The 17,644-nt window shown below is 45.3% G+C and overlaps 2 protein-coding genes across 2 annotated transcripts; one reads left to right on the forward strand and one right to left on the reverse strand.

Annotated features, from left to right (window-relative positions):
- Positions 1-590: 590 nt before the first annotated feature.
- On the forward strand, positions 591-12,236 carry fastkd1 (FAST kinase domains 1). The gene is made up of 17 exons (XM_042077233.1): positions 591-1,009; positions 1,330-1,886; positions 2,039-2,107; positions 2,245-2,370; positions 2,920-3,049; positions 3,759-4,027; positions 4,833-4,943; positions 5,234-5,365; positions 5,533-5,751; positions 6,476-6,743; positions 7,260-7,374; positions 8,001-8,129; positions 8,583-8,714; positions 9,170-9,283; positions 10,543-10,684; positions 11,335-11,449; positions 11,840-12,236. The coding sequence occupies exons 2-17, from the start codon at positions 1,546-1,548 to the stop codon at positions 11,930-11,932; spliced, it is 2,505 nt and encodes an 834-aa protein (XP_041933167.1). The 5' UTR covers positions 591-1,009; positions 1,330-1,545; the 3' UTR covers positions 11,933-12,236.
- Positions 12,237-12,344: 108 nt separating this feature from the next.
- Positions 12,345-17,138, reverse strand: klhl41a (kelch-like family member 41a). Its single transcript, XM_042077302.1, has 6 exons — positions 15,565-17,138; positions 15,135-15,292; positions 14,843-14,950; positions 14,509-14,694; positions 13,993-14,139; positions 12,345-13,513 (listed from the first exon to the last, which is right to left on the reverse strand). Exons 1-6 carry the CDS (start codon positions 16,699-16,701, stop codon positions 13,402-13,404), a joined length of 1,848 nt encoding a protein of 615 aa, XP_041933236.1. The 5' UTR covers positions 16,702-17,138; the 3' UTR covers positions 12,345-13,401.
- Positions 17,139-17,644: the final 506 nt, after the last annotated feature.

A 17,644-nucleotide genomic window follows, 5' to 3' on the forward strand; every position in this document is an offset into this window, starting at 1 on the left:
AGGACATCAAGCGTTGTCAGTATATCTGTGCAGTGAAGGCTTGCTTAAAATAAAGGATGCCAGCAAATCAGCAAAGTCACAACTATATTGTATAAGTACTGTAAGTATGCCAGTCCCTAACAAATATCTGGATTTTTAAAAGCTGTGTGAGATATCTCATATTTGACTCCAGGGTAGGCAAACATGACACACAGAATGTCTTGAAATTGAATTGAATAATATATTTACAATATTTACTAATCTAAGAAAAAACATGTTGATGAATTTGGTGGTAGGCTTCTGTAAACAATTTTCTAAGTGCATTTTACTATTAGCAAGCATCCATTTCTGGAATTCGTATCTTGCTCTTTCATACACTAGATGTGAGTCAAATAGTTCAATTATGTCCAAATTGCTTATTTTGTGATTCGCGTTGGACAAAAGCGTCTGCCAAATCCCATAAACATAACTTGTCTTGATGAAATAACTTTGAACTTTTAAAAATTTGCCCACGGTAATGGCTGCCAATAAATATGTGAGAACAGATCAAATAGTAGAGTAAATAGTAGCCCTACAGAAGAGTCTGTATGATTCTCCTTCGTGAACAGCAATTGCACTCCTGTCCTACAGTGGCAAGCGTGAGCAGACTAGCTGCTGTCTCTACTTTCCATGTTAGCTAACCGCATACTCCCACAGTTGGCCGCAATGCCCGGCTTCAACAAATATTTCCGAAAACCGCTCTTTCTGAAGCACACAGTAGAAGAATATTGATAATTGTGAAAAGATCCTGTCAGAATACAGTCTCTACCAAACTCCCCGACAAGCGTGTTAGCTATGTTGTAACGTTATGCATAGACAAATATGACAAGGGTCCCCACGTGAGTTGCTAAGTTAGCCAGGTCGTTTTTATAACGCTGGGACGTGCGTTGTCGTTAGCCATGCTTGAAAGTCAAACCCGCTATCTGTCACAATGATGACCGACCTCAGGCCAGCGTCGGTGGTGTTGTGATGTGGACTTGCACCTTAAGAGGTAAGCTGAATTTTGAGACTTGTATGTACCAAAGTTAGGCTACGATCACATTAGTAAACTGGCTACTAGCATCACGCTACATGCACACCTACCCTCTTGTTTGACACCTGACCAGTGACCATAGACTGTATAAAATAGGTAGTGACACTTAAAACTTGCACGTCTTTGCGCAATTTGACAAAAAATATGTATAATTTTAGGCAGAACTATGGCACATCATGTCAGCATCTCTAAATCTAAGAAATACTGTGGAGGTTTCTTAGCTGTCATCTAAGTTTTACATTTAACTTACTTCAATTCCTCTTTCTCTTTATCTGCAGCTGTGACACTTCAGACATGACAAACGACGACAGCATTTCACTTGAACCGAACTCCTAATCTTAAACAGAACCATGATGACCAGCATATCCCATATAGCTTGAATATGACACCCTCCTGATCAAACCTGGTCACTCCCATCTCCTCCTCCGTCCCCCCTTCCTCCTCTTTCTCTCTCCTTCCTCCTCTCTCCTCATCCTACCCCTTCCTCACCAGCCATGCTGCGCCTGACATCCCTCAGACTTTGCACGTCCCAGCGGCGGTTCCTCCGCTTGAGCCCGTTGTCTCGGGACCAGGTGATGGACCAGCTGCAGGCGTGCTCAGGCGAGGACCAGGTCCTGGAGGTGGTGGGGCGGCACAAGGCCAAGCTGTCGGTGGGCCATGTGGGCTGCGCCATGGGCCTGCTGTGGCACTTCCAGAAGGAGAGGCCCGAGCTCCTCCGCACCATCAAGCAGGTGCGCCAACATCCGCAGTTCCTCACGCTGCGTGTGCTGGCCGAGAACAAGATCAGCCAGATGGACGACAGCATGGTGGTGGACATGCTCTACGATGCACTCAGGTGTGGGGCAGGTGTATGTGTGTGTGTGTGTTTGTGTTTGGACAGACTTAGGGTAAGGTGGACTGTGTGTCCAGGTTATGATGAACGATTGCCACAAGTCTGGAAGTTAAAATATAATGAACACTTAATTTGACGTGATGTGTTTTTCACAGACTCTGTGTGGAACCCCATGATTCCTTCATCCAGCAGTTAGTGACCGAGGCATGGAACAGACTAGACAGGTGAGTGGCCCATTCAATCCCCTCCAATCCTGTATCTTGAAGCATTTAGGATTGGAAATGCATTTTGAGCATTCACAAATAAGCTGAGTATTGCCATGTCGTCAGTGTGTTGAGCTGTGGGACACCTTCTCTCCCAGGCTTCAGATGCCCACACTCTCCAAGTTCTCTATCTGCCTTAATGATCAGTACCTGCAGCATAGCACTCTGATGGGTGAGATTACGGAGATTCTCAGACAGAAGCTCCACTTGATAAACGATGCAAGGTGGGTGCTGGTTTTCCTCTGCTGTTTGGTTTTGTTAAGACACTCAGATTCTCTGTTTGACTACAATATATTGTGTGGACATACCTGGCATCAGACAACTTAAATAACCTCTGTTCTCCAGACTGAGACCCCACTGGAATCTTTGCATGTGTGTTCTTTCCTGCCCTATTGGAATCAGTGGAATCCAGAGAGATCCTGTTTCCTCCTTTCCTCCTGTTGCCTCCTCTGCTTTGTGCTTTGTTTGTGCTGTGTGTGCGGTCATGGTGCTACCTGTGTCCATTGCTGCCCAAGTTATAGTGTCTCCTAGGAATCTCGATTTATTTATAACACATTGTAAGGGCGATTCATGTCAGCATCGAAGTCCATCAGAGTAAAGTCCACATTTACATCAGCGATGGAAATATTGATTGCGTTTTACTTTTAGATTAAAATAGATGAATAAATAAATTAATTAATTAATAACCTACATCGGCCCCTCTACTCTCCTCAGGGTAGAAAGTGTGTGTATGTTCCTCAGTTCCTCTACCTAACGGCCGCTCTACTCCTCAGGGTGCTCACTACACTGATGATCAGCATCTCCTCCCTGTCGTCGCCTCGGCTGCGGGACGCGCTCATCAAGAAGGCCGACGTCCTGCTCGACTCCATGGACCCAACCAAGTACAACAACCCGCGCCGTGTGGTGCGTCACATAAGTGGAACATACGCGAGATTGACGTTTCCTCTCTCTGTGTCGCTTTTGATACTGTACGCCTTATTTATGATTGTGTCCTTTGTTGTCTCTGGACACCCCAGTGTATTGTGATTCAGTGTACTGTCAGAGCGAATCCCTCACACGCATGATTGCCATAACATTTTGTGAGTGCAGTGCTTTCTGATTGCATCTTCACATTCCTGATTGTTAAAGTGTTGCGGATGCAGCAGTTTCAGGTTTCATGTTCAGCTTCTTGTTTGTGTCAGATTCTTGTTGTGTGTGTGATTCATGCACAAAAGCATTGTGAGTTGTAGACAGATAGGCAGGTATTTAAGAATCAAGCTCACAATCATGCATGTTCCTGTTGCTGTGATATGTAGGTAAACAACTATGGACCCTTTCAAGAGAGTTCCATTATCAGCATCATAGTTGGCCCCACAAGACTTCCTTTTTAACATTCCATATGTTATCTTAATGCAGAGGAAGTAGATTGGGAACCAAATAGAACGTTCAAGCATTGTTTTTGTTTTTATTGTTGAAAGGGTCTATAAATCATGAATCACTGTTTTATACCTTTACACCAGTCTTTTTACTCTTCCCCCTTACCAGATACACTGAATAAACTTCATAATCATCAGACCTCCCCAATTTACATATGTAAAATTTAAACCTTTGGTATGTATTCCCCGTGCACCAGGTGCAGTTCATGCGTAACTCCAAGCACACGCACCGTCCGCTGCTGGAGAAGTGCAACCGCCTGCTGCTGCTCAACGTGCCGCAGATGAGCGCCGAGGACATCTTCATCATCACGGGCCTCTACCAGACACTGCAGTTCAACAACTGCGACTTCCGCCTGGCCTCGCGCCAGCGCCTGCTGGAGCTGGTGGACGCCAGCAGCGACCCCGGGGCCTTCACCAAGCTCTTTGCCACGCTCGGACCCATGGTCAACCAGGACACCCGCGAGAGGTAAGCGGGGGGCGGGGGGACCGGCCGGAGAGACTCAGGGTTCATGTTTGTGATTGTTGTTGTTGTTGTTGTTGTTTATGTGTATTTTGGGATCTTTTTGGCAACGTGTATATAGTACAGTTGAGAGTGACAGGAAACAAGTGGGAGAGAGAGATGGAGATGGGATCAAGAAATTACTTCCTGTTAGAATAGAATATTGCACAATGTGTCACACGTTTAGGGATTTTGAGTGATGTTCAAACGCATAAATGCTGCCTAATGTGATTAGGTTACATTAGATCATGGGGTCAAAGGTCACCTGACCCCCAGCCTGGCTGACACCAAACCAGTCTCATTTGAGGATAGGTCTGAACACTCTCAGTTCATTTTCGATGCAATCAGTGGTGAAATTACAGAAGTCCTCATGAAAGGACCGCAAACACATCGTTCTTGTAAATGAAGGTTTTAAACACAGTTTTTTACTCAATAAAAATAGATGTCTGTATCGTATAATAATGGTCAGTGGAACTTTTGGTTATATGCAAAGTGATTTCAAACGCTGGTTATCATTGTGTAACGCCCGCTCCCATCCTGGATAAAGTGTCTAAAAGAATCCAGGCTGACCCCTACATTCTAACCATCTTACTCCTGACCAACACATTCCGACTCATTCATTTAGCTGACACTTTTGTCCAAAGTGACTTACAAAAAATACAGAACAATCTGGTACAGTGCGAATAGGTAGCGTAATATGTAGCTTAAATATGAGGCAGTAGTGTTCTAATCCTGTGCTGTGCTGTGCTGTGCTGCTGTGCTGCTGTGCTAGGCTGGAGGGAATGGCCTTGCTCCTGGCGGATGAACTGAACGGCCAGCAGGCCCTGGCTGTGGCAGAGACTCTTGAGGAACTGCAGTGCAGGAACCCCCAGCTCATCAACAAGTAAGTATTTCTGTCCTCCTCCTCACAGTTTACAGTTTTGAGTGAAACACAGATTCCTGTATACATTGTACTATATATGCTGTGCACTGAAGTTTGATAAAGTACAGATTATTTAAAAGAACAGGCACAAGTAGACAACTGAGAGGATAAAAAAGATGCGTCCAAAGTCAGAAAATCTCACTTAAAGAATATGATATCCTAACAACAGTCGCATCCATCTGAACTTTTTAAGGGGTGCATGTATAACTATGTGTGGGAGGATGTGAGTCTTACTTTGAGTGTGCCCACAGGTTTGCCTCCATTCTGCACAAAAACCTGGACCACTTCCGTCCAGTGGAGATCGTCAGGGCGACCCAGACCCTCATGGTGCTGCACTACCAAAGTCCGGACATCTATAACCGCCTCCGCACCATCATGCTCAAGTGAGTTCTAAAGCCAAGAGGTGTTAGAGGATGCTAACATACAGACCATAAAGAGGAGAAGAAAATATATATATATATATATATATATATATATATATATATATTAGATAACACACACACACTCTCTCTCTCTCCATGAACTCCTCCATCCTCGCTCGTCTCCCCAGGTTCCTGCAGTCCAGCGTGTTCCCGTACGAGGTCACCATGCTGACGCGCATCCTGTCCATGCTGCCCTCCCCCCGGCTGGACGAGACTGCACTGGCCCGCGTGGAGGCCGTCCTGCCCCAGTGCAACCTCAACGACCTCAACACCCACGCCCAGGCCATCGCCAAGTGGCTCCGTCACGACCCCACGTACCTCCACAGCACCCCCAGCCGCTATGTTAGGTGTGTGTGTGGGGGACTCTGCCTGGGTTGGGAGTATTAATAATTGAATACACTTTGAGTTGGTGTAACTGTAAGAACAGTTTGGTCTTGGATTTAAAACTGGCAACAGTTGGAGCATGTTTTTTTATGTCATTGGGAAGTTGGTTCCAAAGCTGAACTGCTTAGTTGATGCAGTTTGTTTGTTTATTATTTTACAAGATGAGTCCCATTGAGATCTAAATCTCTTTTTCATGGAAGCCCTGGAACACTAAATTAGTTGAATAAACAATAGACATGGAGTTTGTGTAGTCAGCAGGTAGATTTCACTCCCTGACCCCTTAAGAGATGCCACCACCCACAGGGTTTGGCCTTGCTGCTAGCATGTGTGCCGCTAGCATGTGTGCCGCTGGCATGTGTGCCTCCCATGGCTGACGTTGTGAGTTGGAGACTTTGTGTCTGCCATCTCAGCTCTCAATTATTTATGACTGATTGATGTGAGTCCTTAGATCTTCTGTACTGATTTCTGATGTTTGCTGCCCTGTTATAACGAAAATGTTTCTGTTATTGATCCCTGTAGTTGAAATGGTAGAGCAAGACCCTAACCACTGCAAGGTCATGTGTTTGTTAGTACTGTTACTGATAAAAAAATCAGTCATCTGTACTGTAAATCATAGATTAAAAATGCCTTTGAATTGACGTGTGAAAATATGAGACATGAGGTCTTCTTTTCTCCCCTGTCCCCCAGACTCCTCCAGAGCCTGATCCGCTGCGGCCATGAGAGGTTGGGCCACGCGGACCGCCTGGAGCTGCTCTTAGAGGAGTTGCGGTACCTGTCGGGGGAGTGGTTCGAGGAGATGCTCCTGGAGGAGTCGGTGGCCGCATGTCGGAGACTGGTCGACCAGATCTCCCCGGGCAATGTGCCGGATGTGGCCATCTTCCTGACACGCACCAACTACCTCAGCCCGCACCTCTTGGATCGGATCGCCCAGGTGGCACTGGAGAACATACAGCAGGTGTGTGTGTGTGTGTGTGTGTGTGTGTGTGTTTCTGTTTTTCTGTTGGTCTGTGTTGGGGTCTGTCTCTGCTAGAGAAGGTAAAGCACAGTTGGGTGTTGTGTAGATTCAATTGGTTTATTTGCAATGTTGCCTTGAATGAAGCTTCACTGCATTCCTATGTTCTGTTCTTTCCACTTTACTGACAGAAGTATCACAAACTAAGTCATGGTTGTACTGTTATCAATGGCCAATGTTTACCTGCATATGGCCTATGACTGACTGTTAAGCTGTTGGCAAGCTTAACTTTACATGTCAACTACACAAGTTACAACTTAGTTCTACTACTCAAAATACAAATGTATTATTTTACATTCTTTTGCCAAGTTATTGACTAAGTCATATGGGCTTTTGCGAGCACATCAAATTGCATGTAAACACTTTCATTGCAAGAAGGCTATAAAACATCTGTTTTTCACACATTTTTTGCTGGGTGACCTTTCTGTTGTAATGTTTGCAATTGTCACTCTCCTGTAGATTCACTTCTCGGCCACCTACGCCACCTTGTTGCCTTTCGCCGTGCTGAACTATGACACGCCACTAGTGGACGAGTTATTCAACGCGTGCATTCAACGCCTTACCCCACATATCAGTAAGATCTCATGCATATTGGTTATTATAATACTGCATTTTTAAAGGAAATAAACAGGCTTAATAGATTCTTGCATATAGGAAATAGGAAATGTGAAAATATGTTGTTGAACTTATTCGCACACTAAAAGTGATAATAGAATAGTATCACACAGTAGATTTTTATTCATATATTTCTTGAAGCACAGTGGAGTCTGATTTATACAATTCTGTAGGCCTAGTGGAATGGGATTAAGATGGTCTGTTGCCATTTTTTTTATTTTATTTATTAGTTTATTTGTCTGGGACAATGCAGCATACATATTTACATACATAAACACAATATCACAATATGCCATAACAATATGTGTAGATGTGTTGCATAAAAGGTTTCTAGCCAATTGGCTAATTTGCAATTAGCAGAGTGTAAGTTGCATCTTTGTCTAGTTTGAACATAAAAATGCGCTACATTGGAGTTTAGAAGCTACTGAAAGTACAAATAGTTCTGAGGTTGCAGAGTGAGATGCAGACTTCCAAACTTACGATAAAACATAAACTCAGCTGGTGCAACCGGCTACTATCTTTGAATTGGATGAGCTGTATGTAAATGTAAATCTCTCTCTCCCTCTCTCCCTCCCCCTCTCTCAGGCTCGTTTGACCCTCACCTGCTGGTGCTGCTGGCGTACGCGCTGGCCCTGGCCGACTACTTCCCAGAGGAGGTCATCAAGGAGATCTTCACCGTGGACTTCCTGGCCAAGCTGGACTCCCAGCTGGAGAGTGAGTATGGACGCCCCCAGGGCCCCCATGACGTCCAGGCAGTAACCCATACAAATATCACGCATTCAACTCCCTGGCGTCCTTTTAAAGGGGACTGGCCACGCAAAAATAATGTATTTAATATGCATTTTAGCAGTTGTACCTTTAATCTTAGTTTCTTAGATTGTTCAAAAAATGTTAAAAAAGACTTTTAGTGACTCTCCCTCTAGTAATTGTCATCTTTAGGACTTCATTAGCAACTATGTTGACTCCTACTCTTGCATTTCTGTTGAGTTGATTTCACTTTATCCATGACCGCAAGGCAAGGCAAGTTTAGATGCATAGCACATATCATATACTGAGGCAATTCAGTGTGCTTCACATTTTCATAAGTGAAAAGCTGATCTAAAGTGTGTGTGATGATGTGTATAGTGTGCGTGGCTTACGGTGTGTGTTGGGTGTTTTTATGTTCAGCGCTACCGGACGCCCTGAACATGCGGATCCGGCTCCGACTCATGGAGCTGAACCGGGCCGTGTGTCTGGAGTGCCCCGAGTACCAGGTGCCCTGGTTCCACGAGCGCTACTGCAAACAGCAGCAGAAGAGAGGTGGGTGTAACCAAGGTCGTAATTCACCCGCCGCTCGCAGCCATCGAACCCGCACACCTCCACGGGAGTCGAATGCTCTAACCACTGAGCTAAGAGCACAGGCTTCCAACTCAGCGGTTAGAAGCGTTCTTAAGGTTAGGGGTGTGAGGATTTACACGGACAACTAGCATGCTAGCTCAGTTCGCCTCAGTTACACTCACCTCCCTAAATCCTCACTCCCATCTGGGTCACCTCACCACTGTAACCGAAGTCGTAATTCGTCCGCTGCTCACGGCCCTCGAACCCACACACCTCCACAGTCACCGGCATGAGAGTCGAACGCTCTAACCACTGAGCTAAATGCCCAGGCTTCCAACTCAGTGAGCCTCACTAGGGCTGAGAAACAATCTTATGCCGCTCCTGTGTGCCTTTAACTACAGGCAATGGTTCTCATGTCTCATGTGTGTTCACTACAGGCAATGGTTCTGTGACTCCGGTCCAGCAGCAGATCCATAAGATGCTTGGGGAGGTTCTGGGCGGGATCAACTGCGCCCGTGTGGCCGTGCTGACTCCATACTTCTACACTGTTGGTAAGCAAGCACACACTCCACACTTCTATACTTCATACTTCCTACTTCCATACTCACTCTACACTCACTCCACACTCCTCCACCATACTCCTCCACACTCAGTCCATATGCCATACTTCTACACTCATTCCATAATCCTCTACACACACTTAACACTCTACTCTTCTATACTCCCTTCACACTCTTCTCATACCACACTCCTCTGAACTAAATTCCATGCTTCATACTTCTATACTCTATACCAGGGGTGGGCAAACTTTTTGGCTCAAGGGCCACATTGGGTTTTAAAAACTGGCCGGCGGGCCGCAGGCCGCACAACACCCCCCCACGACACACACATAAAAAAAATACATTTTTTATAGCCTATAATTTAGTATGAAACGTATTTGTTTTAAAATATGAATTGCTTAAAAATGCTGCTAATTTTATGCTGTTTAACAAATGTATAAATTGTATAAGTCGCTTTAAGACAGTGGCTTTAATTCACGTTTATTTCTCAATGATCTTCTGCCTGCTCCGCTATGGCTAGTGCTGTACCTACAGCTGGGCCCTCTCACAGTTTTTAAATGGTCAGTAGTGGGAACTACTGTTGCCTTCATGATTTCCTTATCAATTATCAACAATGACAAGCCAGCTGGAACCTGCGGCTCTCTCTCCCTCTCGTGAGTGCAGACGCGTTCCCAATTAAATGGATCGCATAATGTTCACGTTAGATCTGCTGCAAAGGAGATAACTAAGAGTTAACTTAGTTTAACATGATGTTATCTCTATTTAACATGATGTTTTGACATTAACATAATGTTCTCTAAGGAGAGTGAAAAGCAGTTTGCAGTAAAGCTAACCAACGTTGTCTCTATCGCAGGAAAAAAATAGCGAGCAGCCTGATAACCAAATGAAATGCTCGGCGGGCCGGATGAAAGTGCTTGGCGGGCCGGATCCGGCCCGCGGGCCGCAGTTTGCCCACCCCTGCTCTATACTCACTCCACACTCTTCTACACTCACTCCACACACTCCACACTTCTTCTCTTCTATACTCACTCCACACTCTTCTACAGTCTACTCTCTGCACTCACTCCACACTCTTCTACACTAATCTCTACACTCATTCCATGCTCCATACTTCTATACTTACTCCACACCCTTACTTCATTCTCTATATACCACATGTATTCCACTCTACACTCCATACTTTATACTCTCTCCCCATTCTCCTTGATGTGAGGTTTGTTTGACTGGCATGTGTTGTGGTTTCTCCCCAGACTTTGAGTGTGTGTTGGACCGACAGGGCCAGCCGGTGCCCTACTCCATGCCCAGCCAGCTGCAGATCAGCGAAGAGGGCAAGGTCCAGTGGGTGTCAGACACTACCGAGGAGAGGACTGAGCTCCCCGCAGGAGCCCAGAGGTACACAGACACACATATATATATACACACACACACACACACACACACACACACACACACACACACACACACACACACATTCTCGCACTTATGGGACGTACACAGCCCATAGGTACGCACCCACACACACACACACACACACACACACACACACACACACACAGACAGACAGGGCTCACACATATAGGTAAACACACACTCACACACACACACACCCGGTCAAATGGCAAAATGAGGAAAATATTTTCAGTTTTTCACCACCAGAAATTAAACGCTATTCCTTTCAAAATTCACTAGACCAGAGGGACGTTCAAATTCGAAAACATTAGCGAATGTTAGCAAACATTTGCAAAGTTTTCTGCTTGCCTTGAAATCTCCACAAATATTTGTGAACACTCAGACAATTTTAGAAGGTTAGTTACCAATGAAATGGATTGTTTGATAAAATTTGGTTTGGTAAAATTAAAAAGTGAAAAAAGACAAAGAGAAAGGTAAACAGAGAAAGTGTTCGCTGTGAATGTTCACCTCTGTTGAAGGAATTTGAACGTAACTAGTCAGAGCATCATAGTTTCAGGTAAAGTAACAAAATCCACAGTGTCACACAGACGGTTAATCGGACCTTTGTTTTTGCTGTCTTCTCTGCTGAAAAGAATCGCCCTTGACTTCCTCGGCCCAAGGTCGTTCTGCAAAAACTCTCGGCATAGGAAAGGAGAGGTCCTTTTAAGGAAAAGGCACTTGGAAATTCTTGGATACCATGTCATCCAGGTAAAGTAAAAGACACTGGTGTTTGTAAATATTTTTATTTGGGGATTTTTTTATATATAGTGTGTGTGTGTGTGTGTGTGTGTGTGAATATTTATATTTGTGTAGTCATAAAAAACTGCAAGTAAAGCAGCTTGCATTTTTAGCATCTCAGTTATTCATAATCACCATTACCCCATTGACCTGTACAGACTGGACATTTTTGGATGAAATACATTTTCTTATTTAATTTTATCATCTTACATAAATGTATGATTTACTTTAGGATGTTTAGCCTGTTAATATTTCTACTATTTGTTTAGACTGTTATTTTCACTGTGAAGTACTATGTGAAATCAGTTATGAATACAACTTCCTCCCTAATTTCGTGACTTCCCAACTCTGCTTCAATAGATCCCTCACTATGAATGGAACTCTATGGAGCTGTCCACTCACGATGCGTGGCAACAGTACCTAAAGAAGAGAATATTCCATGACTTACCATGAACTTCTGACAGACGTGAATATGCACATACACATATTTTTTTATAAAGGTCACGTAGGTCAGTGCATTGCCACAGGATCAAGGTTGGACATCATTTGAAGATGACCATGCTTACGAGCAAGAAGGGAGACTGACTGGGGATTAAGTGCACCTTGCAGTATGGTAGTGAGACTCATCCAAAAAACGGACGATGCCTTGGGAAATATATTAAATCATGAGTGTGAATCCTATGTGCTAATATTGAGTTTGACCACTGTGCTAATATCGCTACAGAATGTTTAATAAAATGTCTGATGCTCTTTTGTACACATTTCATCAACTCTTTGATTATTTACCCAATCAAAAAGGCCTGCTTTTAACCTTCAGCAGTCAAGGCAAGCAATATATATGTATGGACGATCACATGAAAAGCAGCATGGTCAATACAACTTTATTTTTTATAAAATAACTTACAACAGAGTCTATTTAAAGTGAAATGTCTTTTTTAACAACATGTGGCAGTGTCCTATACTAAACCTCTGCTGGTTTATGTTGAGAACAGTGGTCAGCATTTCAACACTGATTGAACTCTGCATGATGCATCTGCTAGGCCGATCACAGCAGAGTAAGAAGGCCATACCTCCACCCCACAACACATATTTATTTTTTTTAAAGAAAGGAAGAAAGATAATGGAATATTAGTGTGAAACCCCAAGCCACTCACTCCAGTGTACCAAAACAAAATAAGTGTAAAAATGTGAACTGGTTGAGTTTGTAGTCCTAAAGGCAAGAAGTGTATGTTGACAATGATGCCCTCTAGTGGTGCTAGTGTGTTGGTATTAGACATTCCTGAGCCAAGAGGTCCTGCTCAAATTTTAGAATCCGCTGGCGTAATGCTTGTGAAATGATGCAGGCTACATGGCCACTTTTCTCTAAAGCATCACTAACAGTTCTTGCTGAAACTTTCGGAACAAATCTCAATCTCAAATCTCAAATGCTCAAAATTAAGCACTTAAACTTAAAGGAATCACTTGTTCAGTCGAGCATGCAGTGTTGCCATGGTGAAACTCCAACAAACAAAATTGTTGAACAAGAATGTTCATGAAAAATGGATGTTGTGCTTCTACTATTTTCACATTCAGTAGGCATACTGGCGGACAAAACACCAACCAGCATTTTAGTAACAATCTATATCACAAGTATCCTTGATTCATTGGGCCTTTAGCGGTGTGTCCAACTTTACATTACTCAGTATCAGGACATAAAGCTCCCAGGCTTTGAAAGGTTTCTGATAAACTCAAGCGCAGAGATGTTCCTTGCTTTAAGCCCTGCGATACTACACTGTCAACTTAGTTGTGTGCTTACACTACTAATTGTGATGGGTATTTTTCCCAATGTAACAAGGATACCGTAATATGACTTGTGCTTTTCTTCTGGTATGTTTTGCCTCTGGCCCTATGAGAGCTATGTGTGTGTGTGAATGAGAACGGAGTTAGAGTTTGGGCATCTTGGTGGGGTTGAGGCGCATGGACACACAGGAGGCCCCTGCCGCGTAGCGCATCTCTCTGATCAGGCCTGTCCACTGCTTCTTGTCCTCCTCGTACCTGCAGGGACGGACAATGAGACAGCAGTGAGACGGCAGTGAGACTGGTGGCATGATAGGCTTCATTCACTTCTATTCTAGGAAGAGTCCCACAACATTAAACATAAAACATTGAAGGGTTCTAAGTAGCAATTCGCCTTATTCACGCGGCGGCCAGAATGAGGCTCAAGGGTACACTGCCAAAAAAAAAAGCTCACCGAAAAAGAAGAAGGGTTCACTGGCCTGTTCTTCTTCAGTGAGTTTTTTTTTTGGCAGTTTGCAATTACCACCACCATCTGCTGGACTTAGGTGTAATGGCAAGTGTTCCCTTTAGCCTCGTTCTGGCTGCCGGGTGAATAAGGCAAATTATATGTGAAGTTTTCCTTGAAGAGTACAGGTGATTGAAAATGCGCTATGAAATACAATTATAACAGAGTTTAAGTAATCCAAACTAAAAAAAACCCATCATGAACCGCCCTGTGCCAATGGACCCATACTTACTGCCAGATGTCTGTAAGTTCTGTGGGAGCGCACTCCTTATCGTCCGTCTCGACAATGGTGTACCCCCCCAGGGTGAACAGGCCCCCCCCACTGCTCACCACGTTCAGGGAGCTCCGCTCCTGGGGAAAGTCTGGGAAGGCCTCCCACCTAGCCGGAGTGGGGGGGGGGGTTAATTCATGGTTAACTAATCAAGGGAGAATAAAATGTATAGTTTGTTGCTCATTCCTCATTCTTGGCTGAGAACTTTAACGCCTGTATGTAATGCTCATATAATGCACGTCACTTTGGAAAAAAGCGTCTGCTAAATACCATGATCACTCCATGATTACTCTTTTATTCATATACTACTGGGCTGTTGTGACAAGTAAATTTCCCAGCTGTGGGTTCAATAATGTCTTCTCTTATCTTCTCTTATCTTATATTATCAAAACCATATACACGTTCTCCATACATCTTTAATGGGTGTGCCACACACACACACACACACACACATACACACACACCAAGAACACGTACTTGTTTGTTCCAAAGTCATAGGCCTCACATGAGTTCAACAGCCCACTCTCGTTGACCCCTCCGACCACGATAATCTTCCCCTTGTGCACTACCGCGCCGAACATGGACCGAGCCGTCTTCATCCCAGCCACCTCCTTCCACTCGGCCTTCTTGTGGTTGTACACAAACATCTTGTTGATGTGTTTGCTGTCGTCAGCGAGATAAATGGAATGTATTCAAAATCCCAATAGGTCTTAGATTTTTAATCAATACGTCTGAAGCTTTAAGTCTTCTGGGATTTTCATATTCATAATATACCATATTCATTCAAATATAAAAAAAAAAGTCGACTGACCCGTCATCTGTCTTGCCTCCTATGGAGTAGATCATTCCGTACTGTGAGATGACACAATGGCCGTGAGTCCGCAGGGGCGGCTTCTTGGTCTCACTCCACTTCAGTTTACTGTACAGCACATGGTCAGATTAGTCACTACATTAATGTGCACTATCTATGGTAAACTAAACATTATATAATGATTTATAATAAACAGTAAAATGAAATGCTATAGGCAACCATAATGTATAATACTACACATAAGGAACAACAAATATGCTGTATATCAATGAATATCTTTTTCCATTCTTACTCAGTATCATAACACATCACTGAGTCCAAGGACTCGTTGGTCTGTAGGTCTTTGCCACCAATAGCAAACAGGAAGTTGTCACACTCCCCCATAGCGAAAAGACATCTGGGGGAGGGCATAGGGGGAAGTGCTGTCCAATCAGCAGAAATGGGGTCCAGCTGAAAGAGCCACGCCCATTTTGGTTAGGATCTGTCCTTAGACATCTAATGTGACAACAGTAACATTTCTTATAATGTCCCTAATATACCTGCCTCATATACCCACAATTTAAAATGTCAACATTGCCGAGATGCATTTGAACAGAATATATCACAAATATATGGATGGATCTGCTCTAAACATTTCAAGATTTTAAGCAGGCGCACTAGTCAGTTTATCTGTGAGTTCATCTGATCCAGAGGCCAACTGCAGCTAACACTCTGTGAGGTACCTGATAGAAGTAACACTGGAGTTGGGCATCTTTGCTGTCGTCGTCCACAAACAGGCCTCCGACCACGTAGAGCTGGTTCTTGGCGGAGATGAAGCTGACGTGATTCCGCGGTATCTGCTCCGCCATGGCGACTAAGGCGCACTCGTTCTCCACCGAGTCGTACGCCACGGCGGCTGTGTCGTTGATCATCAGGATCATGTCCTTGGTGTACATGCCGAGCCGGCGCGTGTCGTTCAGGTACCCAGGCAGGCCACCATCCTCCTCCTCCTCCTCCTCCTCCTCTTCTTTCCCATCCTTCCCTTTCTTCCCTTTCTTCCCTTCCTTCTTCTTCTCGGGCAGCTTCCCGGCAAACGCGTCCTTGATGACCTTCATCTTCTTCATGACCTCGGGGTCGGCTTTGATGATGTCGTCCGTCTCCACCTTCTCCTTGAAGTACTTCTCCGGGAGCAGGCGAAACCGGATGTGGTCAAAGGCGTCGCCTAGAGTCTTCAGACGGTGCTCCTTGTCCTTGCGTACCCAGCGCATCAGCGTCTCGAAAACCAGCTCCTCCTTCTCCGCGTTGAGCGAGTCCACGCCGATGATGGCAAACAGCTCGTGGGCGGCCAGCTCCAGGAAGTCCTTCTCCTTCGACAGCGTCTCGAAACGGTCTGTGATGTAGTCCCGGGAGGCCACGGCCAGCCGGGGGCAGTTGAGAACCAGCCCCATCCGGTAGATGGCCAGGCAATTGCCCACAGAGAGCTGCTTGAGCAGATAGTTGGCGCACACGGTGAACACCGAGGGGATCTGGAAGCGGTTGGCAACGGCAAAGACGTCCTGGACGTTGTCGTCGTTGATGTCGATGTCGGCCGAGTACAGGTAGTTGATGATCATCTCCATGATGGACGGGTCCACGTTCTCCAGAACCACGTCCTTGTTGCCCTCGCCGGACACTCCCTTCTCCTCGTCCTCGTCGAAGAAGAGCTCCCTGAAGTAGGGGCTACAGGCGGCCATGATGAGCCGGTGGCAGGGCAGGCTGCGCTCGCCCACCTTCAGCACGCAGTCCACAAACTTGTTCTCGTTCAGCAGCTCCTTGAGGCCGTCCTGGAGAAGCGTGCTCTGGTAGAGGCGCAGGTCCTCACGTATACTCCCTGGCTCCATGTCTCGGTGTGTGTGTGTGTGTGTGTGTGTGTGTGTGTGTGTGTGTGTGTGTGTGTGTGTGTGTGTGTGTGTCAGGCAGAAAGCAGGGGGGGGTGAGCGTGAATAAGCGGAGAGAGGGTCGTGTAGAGAGTGGCGGAATAAAGGACGAAGGATTCCCTCTCCTACAAGTGGAGTAGTGGCTTGGGTAGTCCCTGGAGGAAGTGAGCAGAGTCCTGAGCAGGTGGGAGAGAAGAGAGAACCGTCAGAGCAAAGAGACGGAGCCGCTCAGGTCTGGTCCTCTGGTCCTCTGGTCTTGGCACAATGAAGAGGCAGTTGGGCAGCCTTGGAGGCAGTGGGGCAGCCCGAATTGTCTCCCGCACATTTAACTCCGCCGCCTCTAAATTTAGCGAGGCCGTCATAGCCTGCAGGAATTCAGGTTGGCCGAATCGGAAAACAGACGAGGACACTCCGACAGCTGTCACGGAGTGAAAGAAACAACTGCTGAGCTTAAGTCACTTTGTGAGTGTGTGTGTGAGTGAGTGTGTATTTATGACGGGGTGCATTCCCCAGGAGAGAACACGTTTGCTCTAACTGCCCTTTACATCACTCCATGAGCAGCAGTAGTAGGTGATACCAGAAGCTGCGGGGTAACAAGGAGCAAAAGTGAGTGTAGCGTTGGGGCATCGGCATAGCACAGAGGCTGAGTCTGTCTGCCTGAGGGTCATTTACAGAATGAGAGGATGTATGTGTTTTTGAGGAGTAGTGAATATATGATGCTCCTATATGATGGAGCAGGTGAGGCTTGAGGGTTCAAGATGTCATTGGTTTCTTAATGCAGTGACTAAAGCACAAGGATGGCTGGCATCGTCACCCCAGATGATGATTCATCATTGATAAATCACCCTGTGCTTCTGTCCCCCTTGACACCTCACACTGTAATTAGTTTGTATTTAACCATGAGTAT

The sequence above is a fragment of the Alosa sapidissima genome, chromosome 2 (genome assembly GCF_018492685.1).
Source record: "Alosa sapidissima isolate fAloSap1 chromosome 2, fAloSap1.pri, whole genome shotgun sequence".
NCBI lineage: Eukaryota > Metazoa > Chordata > Actinopteri > Clupeiformes > Clupeidae > Alosa > Alosa sapidissima.

Coding starts and splice junctions, on each gene's coding strand:
- fastkd1 (XM_042077233.1), top strand. CDS start 1,546: ATGCTGCGCCTGACATCCCTCAGACTTTGCACGTCCCAGCGGCGGTTC. Junction 7,375..8,000: donor ACGCCTTACCCCACATATCA/GTAAGATCTCAT, acceptor CCCCTCTCTCAG/GCTCGTTTGACCCTCACCTG. Junction 8,130..8,582: donor GCTGGACTCCCAGCTGGAGA/GTGAGTATGGAC, acceptor TTTTATGTTCAG/CGCTACCGGACGCCCTGAAC.
- klhl41a (XM_042077302.1), bottom strand. CDS start 16,701: ATGGAGCCAGGGAGTATACGTGAGGACCTGCGCCTCTACCAGAGCACG. Junction 15,293..15,564: donor TCCAGTGTTACTTCTATCAG/GTACCTCACAGA, acceptor TGGCTCTTTCAG/CTGGACCCCATTTCTGCTGA. Junction 14,951..15,134: donor GTGATGTGTTATGATACTGA/GTAAGAATGGAA, acceptor TGTGCTGTACAG/TAAACTGAAGTGGAGTGAGA.